The 19,229-nt window shown below is 33.3% G+C and overlaps 1 protein-coding gene across 2 annotated transcripts; it reads left to right on the plus strand.

Annotated features, from left to right (window-relative positions):
• Positions 1-591: 591 nt before the first annotated feature.
• LOC107888680 (DNA (cytosine-5)-methyltransferase DRM1) lies at positions 592-5,358 on the plus strand. 2 transcript variants are annotated; one of them, XM_016812849.2, is made up of 12 exons: positions 592-761; positions 992-1,035; positions 1,236-1,373; positions 1,831-1,930; positions 2,011-2,057; positions 2,217-2,316; positions 2,395-2,441; positions 2,688-2,804; positions 3,073-3,172; positions 3,589-3,680; positions 3,844-4,578; positions 4,760-5,358. In XM_016812849.2, exons 2-12 carry the CDS (start codon positions 1,033-1,035, stop codon positions 5,189-5,191), a joined length of 1,911 nt encoding a protein of 636 aa, XP_016668338.1. In that variant the 5' UTR covers positions 592-761; positions 992-1,032; the 3' UTR covers positions 5,192-5,358. The 2 variants fall into 2 exon arrangements, with proteins under 2 accessions (XP_016668338.1, XP_016668337.1); XM_016812848.2 differs by having other exon boundaries at positions 592-1,035.
• The last annotated feature ends 13,871 nt before the right edge of the window (positions 5,359-19,229 follow it).

The raw sequence follows: 19,229 nt of genomic DNA on the forward strand, positions 1-19,229 counted from the left end.
TTTCATCTATACGGTCTCGTCAACTCTCAACTAAAGTGGAGAAAAGATAATCTCACATGCGTGTGGATGAAAATTAATATATATATTAGATAATTTAATAGTATTTTTTTAAAATTAAGTAATTGTCTATCTTCATGAATTTTAATAATTAATTTGAATTTTAAATATCAATAAAATTTTTAAAAATAAACTCAATTTTTTAAAAAGTAATTTGAATTTAAATTGCTATAAAAAATTTAAAACAACTTAATTTAATTAGAAGGATAACCAGTTTATAACTGAACTTCAACGACCTCGCAGTAGCACGATTATTCCATGCTACCTACAGAGGAAAACGGAAAACTGCTGCTAAATTTAACTGCGTTAGATTTTATTTATTTATTAATCAACTTTACTTTACACTGCCCCTCAAGAATTCCGATTCCCCTTTTATTTATAATATAAAAAGAAATAATATAATATTTTTATAATAAAGAATTATAACAATTTTTTTAATTAAATATATTATTTTTTAACACGTAAATAAATTATGTCATTTTTAAATAAATTATGACTATAATAATTATAAAAATTTATAAATAATTACATAGGTGACCAAGATAGAAAAAATTGAAAAACCCTGTGAAGACTGAACCCACAACTCCTCGTTTCCTCTTCTTCTCCGTTACCGCCGTTGGGGCTTCCCCTATGTATATTTTATTTCTTTTCCTCCACCGGTAACTTCTTTGTCAGAACTCGTCGACGATCGCCGCTGCTGCCGTGTATCCTTCTTCTTTCTTTGTCCTTTCCTCCATTCTCTTTCCTTTTTCTCCTTCTGTTTTTTCCTTCTCTTCTCAGTTCTCCCGCCGCCGAGTCCGTCGGTTTCCGCCGGATCTGATCTCGTATTCAGTGTCGGAAATCCGTGTCGGATCGTGTCGACACTGGTACGGCACCCCTAATTGCCGAGTCCGGGTAACGGAGTTCTGATAAGTTTTCATTGTTTCTTTTACAGGTTAAGAAACTGCTCTTGGGCTGTACTATAGCTCAAGGAAAATGGTACTCTCAAGTTCTATTACTTTTTTATTCCTTAATGTTATGTGTCGTTGTAATATTCTTCCTGTATTTTGCTAAAAATTCTCATTTGTGCACTAGGCTTAGTCAGTTGGCTAAAAGAAATGAAAATTCTTTAGTTATTCAATCTTATATATATTGTATTTGATATTATGAATGTGTGTGTGGTTTTGTAATTTTTGTAGGATCAAAATGGTTCTGGTGGTGATGCTGATAATTTTGACTGGGATACCGAAGATGAGCTGGAAATTGATAATTATGCAATCGCCTCTCGCTCAGGAGTGTCACTTACCAATGGGGAAGCTGTTTTAGGCACAGCAGAGGTACTTGCTCATGCATAATTACATCACATGGCATTCTGGAAATTTTAACATGCAAATCGTTTTAATGATTATGAAAATTATCTACGATGAAGTTTTCTTTCATTTTTAATTTCCGAAGAAACATTATAGATATTAATTGATGAGTTCTTATGGGAATTTTCTCTGGAGGTCACTGTAGTTTCGCATCTCCTTTTCATGCACTGCTTTATTTAGTTGATGATATTACTAATGTCCTTGGCTTAAATTTCATTGATTAGCCTCCATAGCAATGAATATGTATGCATTCACTAAGATCAAGCCTTTTAACTTTTGTGTCTATCCCAGTTATTCAAATACTTATGTTTGCAAACAATTAATCTTCTCTCTTGTACTTACATATATCTTTTTCCTGGCATATAATAGCTAAGGGACAAATTAATGTCAAAACAAACTCACGGTTAACTTTTATTGTCTCAAGGTGAGCTCGTCTGCAGATTCTCCTAATTCCAAGTTAATTGACCATTTTGTTGGGATGGGGTTCTCCCAGGAACTTGTTACGAAAGCAATTGAGGAAAATGGTAAAGCTTCTAGGTCTTTACTACTTAGAGCACAAGTTTCCATCTTAACTCATTTATAATCCTGCTTTCCTATTGTCCAGGAGAGGAGAATTCAAATTTGATACTTGAAGCTCTTCTTCAGTACTCTGTGAGTCGTACATCCTATTTAAAGATGCTTATTAGTTACACACCCCTTGATGATAGAGAGTTGCTGCGGCTTTTGTGGTGGAACTGTTACTGTTAAATTACTGGAATGTTAGTGTGCAGATTTCATAATAAGTACTGAATTTCTCTTTTTGGCATGCAGGCAAGCTCGTTGGCTAGTTCTTCCAATTCCAAGTTGATTGATCATTTTGTTGGGATGGGATTCTCTGAAGAAATGGTTCTCAAAGCGGTTCAAGAAAATGGTAATGGTCCTTTCTCATTTTATTAGACATCACTTTTCACCTCTATTGCTTTATCTGTGGTCCTGTCTATATTTTCAGGAGAGGGGAATACAGATACCATATTGGAGACTCTATTGACATATTCGGTAAGCTGTGCACCTGAAACCTTTGTTTAGTTATTTCTGAAGCATTTATTATTTGTTTGGGAAAGAAACCTATTGACGTTACTCGGAATCTTGATATTGATGCAATGACAAGTCAACATATTCAGTGGTTCAGGTCATATTGACAATCCTCCCCAAATAGAATCTTCTTTCCGTTGTTGAACTATCTAGCAAATTAGTTGTTTGCTCTCTCTGTTATATCATGAATGATTAATTTAAAATTTGCAGGCTCTTGAAAAGTCTGCTCCTGTGCAACAACATGCTGATTCTGATGACTTCTCGTCAGATTATGAAGGGAATTTTTTGGATGATTTCACAGATATTGATAGTTCTTCTGATACCGAGGTATCTATCCTTTAATGTTACATTTGCACAATTTGCGGACATTTCTAAAAGTTACCTTTTGTGAATACAATGAGAAATTTTAATTTTAAAAGCTGTTGTGCTTTAGTTTTCTAGCCACATGGATAATAAAATGTGGCCTTTAGTCATTGATTCGCCTTTTTCTTTTTATAGATTTTATAATTTAGTTACTGAATAGTTATGTATTTTATCGCATTTTACTTGTAGATTATTTATGTATGTTGTTTCTTTTTGTATTTCTGTGCTCTAGGAAATAATTAATCCTGGTTCTGACGAGGAGAGTAAATTGTTGTACTTGACAAAAATGGGGTACTCAGAGGCTGAGGCTTCAGTAGCCATGGAGAGATGTGGTGAGTGTTTTTATTTTTCTCCAAGGAAGAACAACAAAACACAACTTGAGATTTGGTGCCATGTTAAGCATCCTGCACAACAAATTGATTACATGCGAAGGACATAACTTGAATACAGGACCACACGAAAGCGAATAATTAATAGATGTGGAATAACACCACTTAACATAAAGTATCAAAATTGGAATTCCCAATAACCCATTGCAGACATGATAAATTTGCTCCAAGGGTCTGTACTTGTAGGGAAACCCAAGCGTTTTCTTTTGCCCAAGGTTTCAGTAATTAACTTTCTCTCTCTTTGGCTTCCATCTTTATAGGAGAAGATTGTGATACTTTGGAGGTTTTATCCTAAGTCTTTTATGTTGCAAGAGGGGAATGTATTTCTTGCACTAACATTAGCTCTTCAAATATTGCAGGTCCAGACTCATCAATTGCAGAGCTGACAGACTTTATATGTGCCGCTCAAATGGCTAAGGCTGCTGATGCACTTTTCCCTGTTGAAGACAGGGTAGTCTCTTTCCCCTTTCCAAGAATTCACTTATTATACGCTTTCTGAATATTTTGTACTTTGTTGTTTCATGTTTACATTTTAATTAAGAGAATATGCCAATTTGCTGTAGTTTCCGTGTATGATTTTCGGTAAAACTTACTCTTCCCATCCAATCTAACAGAAGCCATTCTGCAACGGCTCTAATTACAATAAAAGGCGAAACTTGGGCTATGATTTGTGGAAAAGGAAGAAGCAGATGAAGCTTGAAAAGAAGCTTCTTAATGAAGTTGATGATGCCCTTCATCTTCCTAATCCTATGATTGGTTTTGGGGTCCCAACTGAACCAGATCTGATAACTCAAAGAACACTTCCAGAAGCTGCTGTTGGGCCTCCTTATTTCTACTATGAGAATGTGGCACTTGCTCCAAAAGGCGTTTGGAGCACCATTTCACGGTTCTTATATGATGTGGAACCAGAGTTTGTTGATTCCAAGTTTTTTTGTGCTGCTGCTCGGAAAAGGGGCTATATTCATAATCTGCCAATTGAGAACAGATTTCCCCTTCTTCCATTTCCTCCACGCACCATACATGAAGCTTTTCCGTTGACAAGGAAATGGTGGCCTTCCTGGGACCCAAGAACAAAATTGAACTGCATACAAACATGTACAGCGAGTGCGAGATTGACAGAAAGGATCCGCAAGGCTCTTGAAGCTTATGATGGTGAGCCACCTTTGAATGTCCAGAAATACGTTCTTGATGAGTGCAGAAAGTGGAATCTAGTATGGGTTGGAAGGAATAAGGTTGCTCCACTTGAAGCTGATGAGGTGGAAATGCTTCTGGGTTTCCCTAAAAACCATACACGAGGAGGAGGAATGAGTCGGACAGATAGGTATAAATCACTTGGCAATTCATTCCAGGTGTGTGACTTTTACTCTTTTTCTTTCCCATAATTGCTTCATTCCTATGTATTAATGGTTATGGTTCATGAATGTGGACTATGTTTCTGCTATTATTTGATTCCTTTTGAGTAATTCTTTGGTTTCGAGATACATGATCCATGCTTGCAGTATTGTGCCTTAAAGAAAAAGCTTATTTCAGGTCGACACAGTGGCTTATCATCTTTCAGTTTTGAAAGACATGTTCCCTGGTGGTATCAATCTTCTCTCTCTTTTCTCTGGGATTGGTGGTGCCGAGGTTGCCCTCCACCGGCTTGGAATACCCCTGAAGAATGTTGTATCAGTTGAAATATCGGAGGTGAATAGAAACATAGTAAGGGGTTGGTGGGAGCAAACGAATCAGCGGGGGACTTTGATCGATATAGCAGATGTGCAAGAACTGAATGGTGATCGATTGGAGCAATTGATGAGTAGATTTGGTGGATTTGACCTTGTTGTGGGTGGCAGCCCATGTAACAACCTTGCGGGTAGCAACAGACATCATCGAGATGGACTCGAGGGTAAAGAATCTTCTCTCTTCTTCGATTATTGTCGTATATTAGACTTGGTTAGATGCATGCAAAGGAACCAATGATTTGATGTAAAGGGGGCTTATTTGTGGATTCTTGCTTCAAACTGTATTTATCTTGCATCTTCATTATTGCCTGAGCATAACATTGAAATAATGACTGACATTCTTTGCAACTTATGACAACTTCAAATTCTTAGGGAAATGAAAATTGATGGAAAAGTTGTTGGTTACTGTTTTCCCTAAGTTTGTTTGTCACTGGGAATTTTTCCATTTTGCTTGAGTATTAAACTTATATTATCCGGGTTTAGGAGTGAGTGATGTACATGGGATATTTTAAAATAACAATGTACAGATTGGATGATGAAATTGATAAGGATATGGATGAAGCTGGTCTGTTACTTCAAATTTTTTTATTGAAGTATCTGTGCCCGACATCCCTTTTGGATGCAATATCTGGTTAGGGATATGGATATATTATCTTTCAATGACCCTACAAGTGCATGGAGAAACTGGAAAAAAGTTGAACGTATTCTTTGATACATTGCTCTACATGGTTATGATTTATGAAGATACGAACTTTCAAGATCTTATAATTGTATGGAAAAACTTAACATGTTTGTGTTGGACACGTGCTTATATTTGTTACATACACTTACTCTGAGTAGCATGATATCTGGTCTATGCTACTTAGGACTTTTTTTTTTTTTTTTGTGCATGGAACATCTGTGTTTGATGCATATTTGGACATAGTTACGGAGATATGATTTTTCAAAGACCTTAGAAATACATGGAAAAACTTAAAAAGAATATTCACATCGAATGCATATTCATATCCGATATGTACATTTGATTTCATCTTTAACGTTGAAAAACATGAGCTTGGAAATCTAAGCTTGTAGCATTCGTGCGAATCCGTAATCCCCCATGGGCAGTGGAAGTGAGGTGGGATTGTTTCCTCCACTTGCGTAGTTATATCTATAATCACTTTACATTGTTAAATTTTACTTTTATTAATAAATTTTTAACTTAATATTATAAAAAAACATATTTATAATCTATTTTTAAACATAATTTCAACATAAACACAGACCGGGAATCCTTGGAATGAAATAGGAGAACCGGCTCACGTATAGAATATCTTTAGATGGATTAGGATAACCCAAAAATGAACTAGGATGATCCTTAGGTTGACAAGGATATTAGTCCGCAAGGATGTTTAGACCAAGTACTTGATAACGCAACCATGTGACTTTGTATCAGGGTATTGTGTCGACTTCGAGACCCTCCAACCCTCTCTTTGGGGGCTTCGGTCTAGTGAAAACTCAACTTTTATGATACAGAGCCGATGGTAGCATTAAGAAGTAGTTGAGATTGAACTTCATTGTATCTACAATTTACCTCGCTACGGTGCTTGGTTGCAGTTTTCAAATCCATGGTAGCAGCCAATACCATGAGACTTTTGATGCAGAGGATCCACTTGGGTGGCACTTGCAGAGCATACCACTCATGTCTCATTGTTAGTTTGTGTGAACATGGAACAAAATAATAACTAAGAATTAGAGGAAAGAGCAACCAAAGAGAGAATTTTAAAAACTTTTGATAATATTTTTTTACACGAATTTTTTTATTTGATTAACTCAAAAAGGAAAAAAATTACAAAGCTTGAGAGAGATTTTTCCTACAAAGAACATTTAAAGAGTTGTGTCAGATGTGGAAAAATTCTTCAAAAGTTCCTAAGATGTAGAAAACCTCCTCCTTTTCAACAAAGACTAATTGCTTATAGGCAAATTCTAGGCTAAGGACCAAACTGTGTATTATTCACCATTTTAATCACTATTCACTTGAATAGTGAATGTACAGCATACATCTCATAATGGAAAATATTAAATATTATGACACCTTATAGATTTCCTACACTAAGTAAATAGTGTATAGGAATTTATGGAGCTGCATAATAAATGGTAAAGCCTTCTTATGCAAAATGACAAAGATGCAACATGACGAAATACATAAAAAGACGAAAATTTTTGAAAATTACGTGTCTTCTCGGTAATGATATATTTGTCGTCATCCCGTGCCTTTAAAAATTGTATCTCAATTGTCCTATGGGAGAGTCAGGTGGGAATGGTCTGCTCCAAGAGTGAAATTGTATCTTAGGCTTTCGAGCCATTTTTTATGTGAAATTTTCATTTCTTCTTCGGGTGTTATCTTTGCGCCATCATCCATGAACATCGGTTTGCTGCTTCTGATTTCCTTGTTTTGGGCTATCTTAGGGTGAGTTTGGATAGGTGATGCGTTTACCTGATCTTAGTGTAAAAACAGTGGTGGGGTGAGATTAGATACTGTAGCATGAGACAAAAAGTAAACTAAGCACACCCGCACAACACCTAGTCGCCCATCCAAACTAAGCCTTAATTTGCCTAAGTTCAGTGGTACGAAAATCTAATGGGTTGAAATTACTGCAAAGTTCATAAGGATCTTGTGAGTCTTGCCAGTAGATTGGCGAGTCTGGTTTCGAATCTTTAATCGGTGGGGTTTTCCAATATGTATTCCCTTGCGTTGATTGGAGTTTGTTTGTGTTGAAGTTGTATATGAGATGAAGTGGCTCCATTGATGGAAGTTTGAATTTTTTATAATGCATGGATTTATCATTGTTCAACTGGGTCACATAATTATCCGACTAGTCATCCCGTGTTGACCTTTCTTGATTTATCGGCCAAATCTATCGTGGAACACAACCCTGTTCAGTTCACATAGTTTCTTTTGGACTTCTGTATACTCTTTCGGATGTTGGTTGATGTCATTATGGAGGGAGTATTTTGTCCTGTGAGAATAGCAGTGTATGGGGAGTACTGGATGCAATTCATGTACATGTAGGGCCTGTAGAGGGATATGAGTATGACAATATCGGTATAAGGCTTGTATTTTTTTCCAGTTTTGGATCTATGAGGTCCTCATCGAGATTAGTCTAAACCAATTAAGGAGGTGTTTAAAGGCATTTTGGCTCGGGCTAAAAGGATGCTTTTTTAGGTAGATTGTTCCCTGGTGGAGTTTGTTCCGGGTTTTGAGGAAAATTCTTACCTGGAATTCAATGGCAATGTGGTATATGTGACACGTGTACCAGAGGAATCAAAGGGTGTTCTGGGTGAAATTAATCCAATGGTGCTCTGGGAAGCAAAATAGGCGAATGACCGGGTGGCTTGGATGTATGCCTAATGGCTGGATTGATGTGTCTCCCATGGTCTTAATTAGCTTGCGCTAATATTTGATGAGGGTTGGTAGTTTGGGAGAGAGTTGATGAAGTGGGAAGTTGGCTTCCATTTTGTTCAGGGTTTGTATATATGCGATGGTGCTTTTGGTGGAAAAGGAAGAGCCTTGGGAATGGTAAGGATCCATGACTGCGATGACTGGTATTAGTTTAGGCTGAGGAGGTCTGGATAGCAAGCTCGGGACGATGTTGGTGCTGCTTTTTATATGCTCGAAGGTAAACCTGTATTGGCTGAACCATTGTGCCCATCTTAAGAGTTGAGCGTTAGGTAGTCTTTTCGTTTTGAAATTCAGCATTTGGCTAAAGACTGTCATGTCAGATTCAATAGTAAAATGACATTCGATCAGGTAAAACTCAAATTTTTGAATGCCATATTTTATATCTAGTATCTCTTTGAAGGTGGAGTGATAATGGATTTCTGAGTCCTTGAGACATTCGTTCTTGTATCTGCATATCCGTCGTCTTCCGCTTATCTTTTCGAGGAGTATTGTAGACCAATACCCGTCGCTTGCATTTGTTTGTAGAATCTTGCGTGACTGTTCACCTTGTGAGGGAATCATTAAAGTTGGGATCACGGTCGACTTTTCCTTCAGTGTTTTTACAGCCTTCAAGTGCTTTGGTGTCTACTGGTCTGGAGATTCTTTTTTCAATAGTTCTCTGAGGGGACTAGATATTCTCGTTGGGTTTGTAATGAACTTACTCATGTAGTTTACGATTCTGAAGAACCGTTGCACTTGTCTTCTCATGATATTTACATTAGGGAACTATTGAAGCTCTTGGGCAATGTGGGGCTGCGCTATGTACTGTCCACCTTTTAAGTGTATGCTTAGGAAGTTGATCATTGGCATACCTATTGCCATCTTCTTTTTTGAAAACATGATTTTGCGACTCTGGACAAGGCATTAGAACTAGTTTATTGTTATGTTAGAAGTATTGAAGCAGAAAACTAGAGAGAAAGGTAGGAGGAGAGCAGAGAAATCAGATAAGAGAAGAAGTGAAAGTTGTGTTTAATTTTCTTAACTACCTTGCCCCTCCCTGAATAGTGCTAAAAAGGGTGGGTAACGGCCACAATGGCAACTGTTAATACAACTGCCTCAATCCGCACTATTTCATTAAATGACCATTTGCCCAAAATGGATCGTTTTAGGCAACTACTGAACACTTACCCAATACGTGTCGTCTCATTAAAAGTATAAAGAAAAATGGTTTGTTTTACAATTGAAATACTAATAACTGAAAATAATAGAAATTCAAAGACTTGTTGATCGTTGCTACTATTTTGTTTCATAACAAATACCCCTCCCTTGTACCTGGTCATTGTCCTCAAAGATCAAAAGATGGATACTTTTGCTGAAGATTACTCAAACTCTCCCAGGTCGAGTCTTGAGGAAAAGTGTCCGCCCATTCTACCAATACCTTTATAACGACTTGATTCCCCTTCTTTAGCATTCTTCTCTCGAGAACTCGTACTAGTTCTTTTAAAAGGGATCCATTTGGTCTTGTTACGGGTAGCACTGGTGAACTTGTTGCTAAGCCAATATGCTTTTTCAACTGAGACACGTGAAATGTGGAGTGTATTTTAGCTCCTTCAGGCAATGTCAATTTATAAGCAACCTTCCTTATCTTGGCTTGTAACACCTCAAACTCGGCTTAGACGTTAAATCCGAATTCGGAAGATTACATCGGCCACCAAAATGACCTAGTAAGCTATCGAAGTTTATAAAATAGTCATTTTAAAACATTTGTTTATCTTAGAAGAAAACTTAGTCTATTTTTAAAAAAACTTAGAAGTTAACAAGAACCCAATTAAGTATAACATTTTTCTTGTAACGGTGGCTACTTTTAAAAACTTATTTAATTTCCAATTTATTAATTACTCAAAATTTGTTTATAGTTTTGCAACAGAAAAGTTATATTTAATTTAGTTTTAATAAAAAACTATATTTCATACATAAATAATTAAAATCCATATTTCATCATTTTAAAATCAAATTATATGTCATGCATGCTATATAAAACCAAAACCTAAATCTCATGCCATAGTTTAATCATAAAATAATGCAGTCTCTTAAATAATAGAAAATGCAGATAATAAACCTAAAGTACTTTAAAAAAAACATTTTGAGCTGAGACCCTCTGGATGCTAAGTCTGCGTCCTAACCTGGTAGGTTATTTGTAAAGATAAAATTAATAGGGGAGTGAGCTTATAAAGCTCAATGTGAGTTCAATCACAAGAAAATCAGTGCAAATAAGAGATAAAACATACTGAAAAACATTTCAAAATATCATTATTTTAGATAAACTTAACACGATATCGTCTTAGAATTCACAGTTTTGTATGCACATGCTTATGAATGCAATGCAATTTCAGTTTAACAGAAAATGTTCTTATCTAACTCCGCTACACACCATAGTAAGAGTTCCCCATAACTCATCCATCTCTACACACCTTGTTGTGGATAAACCACCAGTAAATTTGTAAATAAATTGCCACTACGCTGTGGATGCACAGCAAGATTCGCAGATAAAATCTACCACTGGGCAGTGAATACACAACAAAATTCGCAGATGAAAATTGCCACTAAGTTGTGGATGAGCAAGAAAATTTGTAGATGAAATCTGCCAATGGCTGTGGATACACAGCAAAATTCGCAGATAAAATCTACCACTGGGCTATGGGTACACAACAAAATTTGTAGATAAAATCTTCCACTAGCTTGTGGATACACAACAAAATTTGCAGATAAACTCTGCCACTAAGTTATGGATACACAATAAAATTTGTAGATAAAATTTGCCACTAGGCCGTGGATACACAACAAAATTTGCAGATAAACTGCCACTTTTCTTCCATATATATCGTCTCACCCCATGCAATGTAACATGTCATGCTTTGCAATAGAACAATTCAACACTAGCAGTAGACATGTTTAACATGTACTCAATTCATCACTGACAGTAGACATGTTCAACATGTACTCAATTCATCATTAACAATAGACATTATCATGTTCTCAGTGGGGCAGCAACAATATTATCACTGACAGTTTATTAGTTTCACTTTAACAAAAAGCATATAAGATTCGCATATCATTCAAAGTAACAATAGCACTTTAGGCATTAAATCACAAGTTCTAAATTTAACACAATATTAGAGACTTAATTGAGAAAATAAAAACTCTAAAAACAATTTAGTGAATATACATGGACTAAACTGACCATAACATAATTTTTGGGCAAAACTATAAAACGTCGTGTGAGATGCTATAAACCATGTGGAAAGGTTACACGGCCGTGTAACAGACTGTGGCCGTGTGGCAAATGTAAAAATTAACCTACAGGGGAGACACAGTTGTGTGGTAGGCTGTATGGAAGGTTCTTGGCTGTGTGTAAAACGAAGTACCCTAATGTAACAGTGGCACATGGTTGTGTGGTCTACGCGCCCATCTGGGAGACCTTGTGGCCCTAATCCTAGACAGGATTTGCCCTAATTCACTAGGTAAAGAACACACATCTTTTGTCGAGAGTCCAATTGACGTTCTTTATGCTCAATTATGGTCCGACGAACCTAAATCTGATCCTTTAATCGATATATATACACAATTAGTAATTGATGTTAAGATTGGCAAGATTTGGAAAAGAGTTGTCAAGATTTCAAATAGATCGATTATGGTACAACAGAGTTACTAAGTCTAATCATAGGAGTGAAGTGTATTTACCATTTTTTGGCAAGAATAGGGATGCTTTTGACAGCAAGATAAACCCGATGGAAAGAATGATCAAATGGAGGATGTTTTAATCCAAGAAAGCAAAAATAATCAAAAGGAAGAAAGATAAATATATATATAATGTAAAGAAGAGGGAAAGAAAACAAATAGAGAATAAATAGAAAGATGAAGAGGAAATTCTATTAGGATTTGAAAATAGGTAATATGTAAATCTAATTAGGAAAATAAGAGAAAAAGATGGAGGAATTCTAATTCTATTGGAAATTTGAGGAGAGACAATATATGAATTCTAATTAGGAAAGAATTGGTTAAATTTCTAAGGTTTGTAAACATTAAGGACGTCACATGCAATTTACCCAAATTAGGAGCAATGGGTTACAATTTTCAAATTTCCTCTAGCCTTGCATAATTGTTGAAATTAAAATGAATGGTGAGAAAAAGAGGGCTCGAACCTTGGTTTCTAAAGAGGATGACACCTTAATCATTGAGCCTACTGCTAATTTCTTATTTATTTTTTCATCTTCCTATACCATTACTTAAGGAACTCCTTGTATTCTCTTTCACCTTTCTAATTAAATTTTTTTTTGAAATAATCAGATTAACATTGATACATTTAAAAAATTACCATTTTAGACCTTTATAGTTTCACTTAAACTTGATTTACTTTCTTTTTCTTTTTTACTTGATCTGTCCTTAAACATATACTACATATTTATCCATTCATGTCAACTGTCAACTTTACTTCTTACTCAATTTGTTTTATCATATTATCTCAAACACTGAATACAAACTAGTATTCCCATCTTTGCAACTCATTTTCCTCTCGATCTTATTAACTTTCCCAAATCTTCCGGTTATTTTCTATCTCATTTCTAGTTTCTAGAGTACTCTTATCAATCTTTATTCTCATTTTTATTTCTCTTATTTAATTACCATATTTATCACTTTTTGATTTCTGTAAACCTTTTTTTTATCTCTAAATACTTGTTTTAATTCATTTCTTCTCACTTCCTTTAAATTTATCTATTTAATCTTTTACTCATGCTAACTCTTCCTTTACTTGTAATTACTTGGCTTTTATACCTCTCATAACACTTACATCCTTTCACTTTATATATTTAAAACTTGGACTTACCTCTTTTATTCTCGACCATCAGTATAAATTTTTTTTCTTATAAATCTTTAATGCTCTTTTTCAAATACTCAGAATGTTTCTATACACTTCCTTTATAATTAATACACTATTAATTATTTTATATTGACATTCCTCTTCTTTTTTTTTTAAATTTAATTTCTTTAAATCATCCTTATTATTATATTCATGCTTTCCTTTCATAACTATCAAAGACTCCAAATTTCTTTGGAATTATTCTTACAATCCTATATTTCCTTAACTTGTCACTTATTTCTTTTCTTTCTACTTAATTAGAAGTCCTTTCTTAATTTAGTTTCCCTAAAACCATCTCTATAATCATATAATTCCTTTCTCACAAGTTCACATAATTTATTACTCATATTCATTCTTCCTTAATATCTATATTCTTTTCCATTGTTTCTTGCCTTAATAATCCCTTATTCTTACACTACTACTTTTCATGCTAATCACGACACTGTTCCTTTATATTTATATTCTTATTTCCTTAAATTATTAACTTCATCTACATATAATTCCTTCACTTTTGTTTTGAGGCAAACAATGATTATCCTAGTTACGGATCATAGTTAATCCTTTTAATTCAAACCTCTTAGAAATTTATTGACCCAGCTGCTACCAATAGTCTCCCCAAGGTAATTGTTCCTATCAAAGTTTGCCTCTTACATTACACAATTTGTAATTTTTCCTTTCTACTCCTTTTATTTTCACTTCATCGCTCAAACTTTTACTCATCCTTTATTTACTAATCCTTAAAATCTAATCACCATTTTTTTTTCATAGTCTCTAAAGTACTTACTCTACTTTCCTTATGATCAATTCTATTTTAAATTTTATAATCTATTTTCGTAATTTATTATCACAAATATTTCTCTTATTTTCATTCCTCTCTTCTATCATACATTCAAATTCTATTTTTTCTCTTTTCATTTCTTTCATGACTCGAAGATGACTAATTATCTTTCTAATCTCTATACTAAACTAATTAGTAACACATAAATTGCTTTACTTCTTACTTGTATCATAAACCTTATCATTATTCTATAACCTTTCATTCCTAAAGGACATTTCTCTTTTACTTATTATATCTTCTCATTCCTATCTTTGATGTCAAATCATTACATCTTCGTATCCTTAAGTTATTTTTTCTATCATCCTATATTACATTTCTTTTACATTTTCAATTTTTTTTACACTATACTATTTCCATTGCCATTTTCATTTACACCATTTAGGAAAAATGTTAGGCCCAATGAATCTTTTTAGAAGAATCCTCATATCTCTATCTAGTTCGAACTAGATTGACGTCTCCTGATCCTTGCCTCTAGGTTTCACTGACTCTGCAGTGACAGTAGAACCTTGAGGTAACTGTTAGCGATCAGAGTTCATCTTCCTTTGAACATTCACGATCCTAACGTATTTCATTCCTCCATTAAATGAACTAGTTAAATCCTTTCTCAACTCTAATATACTTCAAACTTCATGTTACTTATATTAAGGGTTTAAATTTATTCACATTTCATCTTATTTTTCTTAATAAAATATTATTTAATATATTCCTCACGCTTCATTTTAAAACTTAAACTTTTTACCAGTATATCATTCACTTTACCTCATCAAGCATTCAATATTATGAGTTTGAACTTTATCTATCTCTCAAATCTATATTTCATATCCATTAATACTGATTACTCCAAAAATCTTTACCTAATTAGAATCGATTTAAACCACACTATATTAAATTCACATCTCATCACATCAGTATATCAAATGGCATGTACTTCTAGATTCGGTTTTAACTTGGGAATCAGAAATCCTAGGCTCTGATACCACTAAATGTAACACCCCTATACCCAATCTAATTACCGGATCAAGTATAGAAGTGCTACATTGGATTTCAGGAACTCTAATAATAATATCTAAATAAAAATAACATTAATAATTTGTACATATTAGTTTCGTTGTTCCAGTATATTAATTATTGGTATTCGAGATAAGTCGAAATAAGAATTTTCAACCATTCTTGTATTTAGAACAATATTCTAAAGTGAAATAAGAGCAATTGTGAAAAACAAGGAACATGACTGTATAGATTTCATGAACCATGTTTAAGTTTGAAATTCAAGGGATAATTTGTTAAATTAATTCTTAAAGTTTACCTAGTTTAACCTTTGTTCAAATCTCAAAATTTTAAGACAATTTAATTCAAATATAAATCGTAATTAAGCATTTTAAAATTTTAATTTTCTTATATTACTTAATTAACATTTAAGTTATTTCATATAAGTTAAGCAAACATCATGATTCACATTTAAGTCCTATCACATTCAATCTTAATACACACACCTAGGTACATGCCATTTACTGAAATGACTAAAATTAATACTTTACCCCTTTCTCGAATCCACTGATGTGATGAGATGAGGTGCCTTCAATCTTCAAAGGTATTTTTCCTCTACTTTTAACCTATGCATATAAACATGAGTTAAACTATTGCTAGATTAGTAAGTACAACTATTATTTAGATCATAATCTATATTATAAATTATAACTTATTTATTATTATACAACACATAATCATTTAAATAACTTGTTTGCATTCATCATACATAATTTACCAATCAATTCACTAATTCTTACAACTAGGTCTACATTTATTATTATTTACTCATTAAACACCAACTAAACATATTGATTTAATTATCATCAATAAAATACTAGAATCACATGATTTATTTTAAATTCTCATTTACTCCATTTAGCTAAAATTTCTGATAATTTACTTTACTTATTTCAACCATATATTTTATTCTTATTATTTTTTCCTCAAATTTCAAAACTTTTTAACACATATAATCTATATAATTCAATAATCACTAAAATAGTTTTGTACCTTTTTTAGAGGCCCAGCAGACTAAACAGAACACTTTGGATGTATAGAACTGATATAGAAGTGTACTAAAGTGCACTAATAGAACAGTAGGCACCGAGGTACAAATCATTAAGCACCAAAGTGCAAAACAGTGGGCAGTGAAGTGCAGATCAATAAGCACCAAAGTGCGAAACGGTAAGTGCCAAAGCGCAAGACGATAAGCGCGCTAAAATTTCCTTAATGGCATGCCATCTATATCCCAATAGTTCTAATCTCGTCTACTTGGGAAATTTATATCATGCACACATATCACTTTTACATTTTTGCATAATGTTTTTATATTTTCTACCATTTAATCCTTATAACAATACTTCATATAATTATATCTTCCTCTTTCATTAACACATGTAACTTATCTCAATATTTAATAATCTTCCATAAATTCACTAATAATTCTTATTATACATTTCACCTATCACTTTTACTTATTTTACAATTTAGACCTCATCATGACATTTCTTGTAACAATATCTTTTTCTTTCAATTTCGTGTATAACATATTTCATTTCTCTATTTAATTTCCATATTCCATCATAATTCTTATCACATTCACATGTCATTTTCATTTTTTTTTAATTTTGTCCTTGAGTCATCAAATCCACAAATTAAATTTACAATTCTTTTTAATACATGTAACATGTTTCACCAATTAATATAATTCCCATAATTCATCACTAATCTTTATTAGTTCTTTTTACATATTATTTTACGCTTTTGGCATACTAATCCTTGTCTTTCATTTTTCATTTTTTTTCATCAAACATATGTACATTATTCCATATATCATTATTTCACATATTTCTCTTCACATTTACTTACATAAATATATAGTTCCATCAACTTTTACATTCTCTACAATTTAGTATTTATTTTTATTATTTTGCACTCTAAATCTTTTCTCACATCTCTTTCAATTTCTTTATCACATATTATTTAATAAATATAATCAATTCATTATTTATTATATTTAATCATTATCAAGCCTTATTATTCACTTATTCAACATATAAATTTATAATTAAATATCATATTAAAATTATATTCATTCTAACAATTAACTTCATAATCAAAACAAGTAAGATTCTACTTGTACTTACGACTTTAGACTTGAAATCAACTTTCTTCTCCTCCTTTATCCTTTGTCCACTTCATTGCTTTATTTCTCTATTTGTTAATCAACTTCCTTCACTTTTTCTTCAAATTTCCATATCAAAATACACAATATTTTCACATTAAAAATCATGTTCACATATCATAATTCATGTTTTCTAATCAAAACTAACATGTATTTCAAGAGAAGTTAATAGTTCTTACCTCAAACACTTATATTCAAGTCCAATCTTTATTTTCTCTCTCTTCCAAAACTCCCATGAATGCTCTTCTCATGAAATTAATGTAACCATTGTTCCTCTCCATTGATCTCACTCACAAATCATGAAGAAATTTAGGAAAAAAACTAGCTTAATTGGTTTGTATTTGGTTAGAGGGACTAAGTTGAAAGAAAAATAAAAGTTGAAATGGTGGAAAAATGGTGGCTGACGTGAAGCACCATGGCCATGGCTTTTATAGCCTTTTTTTTAATCATTTTCTTTCTCCATTTTTCTAGACTTCTCCATCAGTTTATTTATACAAAAATATATTTTTATGTTATTTACCATCTTGTCCTTTCCGCTTAATTACAATTAAGCCATTCCTTTTCCATAATTATCTTTTCAATTCCTTTACCATTTTACCCTTTCACTTTTTCTATAATAACACCCATGTGTCCTATTTCCTTTGGTATATTTTCACTTCTAATCCCTCTTCCTTTTTCATTAATTTAATTTAATCCTTCAACACCTAATTTCTCACCTTGTCCCGAGACATTCTATTAATTTAATCGGTTACCAAAAATTTATATTAATATTTATACTTTTCCAAATATCTTATGCACATATCTTTTAAGTCTCATAAATCTTTAAATTTCTAATTTCTGACTTTTCTCAAAAATTTCGACTAATTTACTATATATTTATCACTATTCAAGACTCCAAAATTTTTTGGGGATGTTACACTTTGCACTCTAAGTGAAGTATGACGAGTTTAACCTTAGCATGGTCTCCCACACATTCAACTTCAAAAAATTGCTCAAGATTGGACAATGACCCTTTGAAATCTATTCCATCGAAGCGTGGACAATCCATTTTGAAAGGTTTGCTTATTGTATCCATGGTACAGATTCACGAAGGGGTTCCAAGGTGTCTCAGATTTGGCATAAGGGACATGGCCAAGTACTCTTTTGATTGGAATCTAGGGGGAGGACCTCCCAGAATCTCTTTACCTTTATCTTTGGCCAAATGAGTAGTACTCATTTATTGTAGGGTTTGTTGTAGGGTTTAGGGTTTAGGGTTTAGGGTTTAGGGTTTAGGGCTCATGAGAAATTTGTTGAGCGACTCGTAGTTGATCACGAGTCGTAACATTTTGAATGCTTGTTTTGATATCTTGTTCACGTAGAATGCTTTACATACGCATGATGAGTTTATGGTTTCGAATAGTCATTACATTTGGTATTATGAACATTCTTCAATGGCTAGTTTTAGGTGATTGAATTCATGTTTTAGTGGTTGGCCTTTGTCAATTTGATTAACTCATCTTTCTTAAACGCTAGGGTGAAGAATTCTTGGTTCATCTACAATGGATTCTTGTATTTGAGGAGAAATTCTGAATTAGAATTTGTGCATTTGATTGCTACTAACCATTGCTTTAATTCTTCGAACTTGTCCATGGTTACATCGTGGAAAGGTTTGGTAATGGCTGCCATGGTTTGAAATGATTTTTGACCATTTTTGTTGAATTTTAAACCTATCTTGTTGGCCATGATATCAAAACCAACAATTAGATTTTTTTCCTAGTAGGGAAGATCTAAGTACCTTCTGGTTTATCGAACAACCTGGGAAGAATTGGATGGAAATGGGCTTGTTCACGTAACCTATTGCAAATATATTCTCATTTGATATTCTGAAATATGTCTTTTAGGCTAT

This window comes from Gossypium hirsutum, chromosome A09 (assembly GCF_007990345.1).
Source record: "Gossypium hirsutum isolate 1008001.06 chromosome A09, Gossypium_hirsutum_v2.1, whole genome shotgun sequence".
NCBI classification, from domain to species: Eukaryota; Viridiplantae; Streptophyta; class Magnoliopsida; order Malvales; family Malvaceae; genus Gossypium; species Gossypium hirsutum.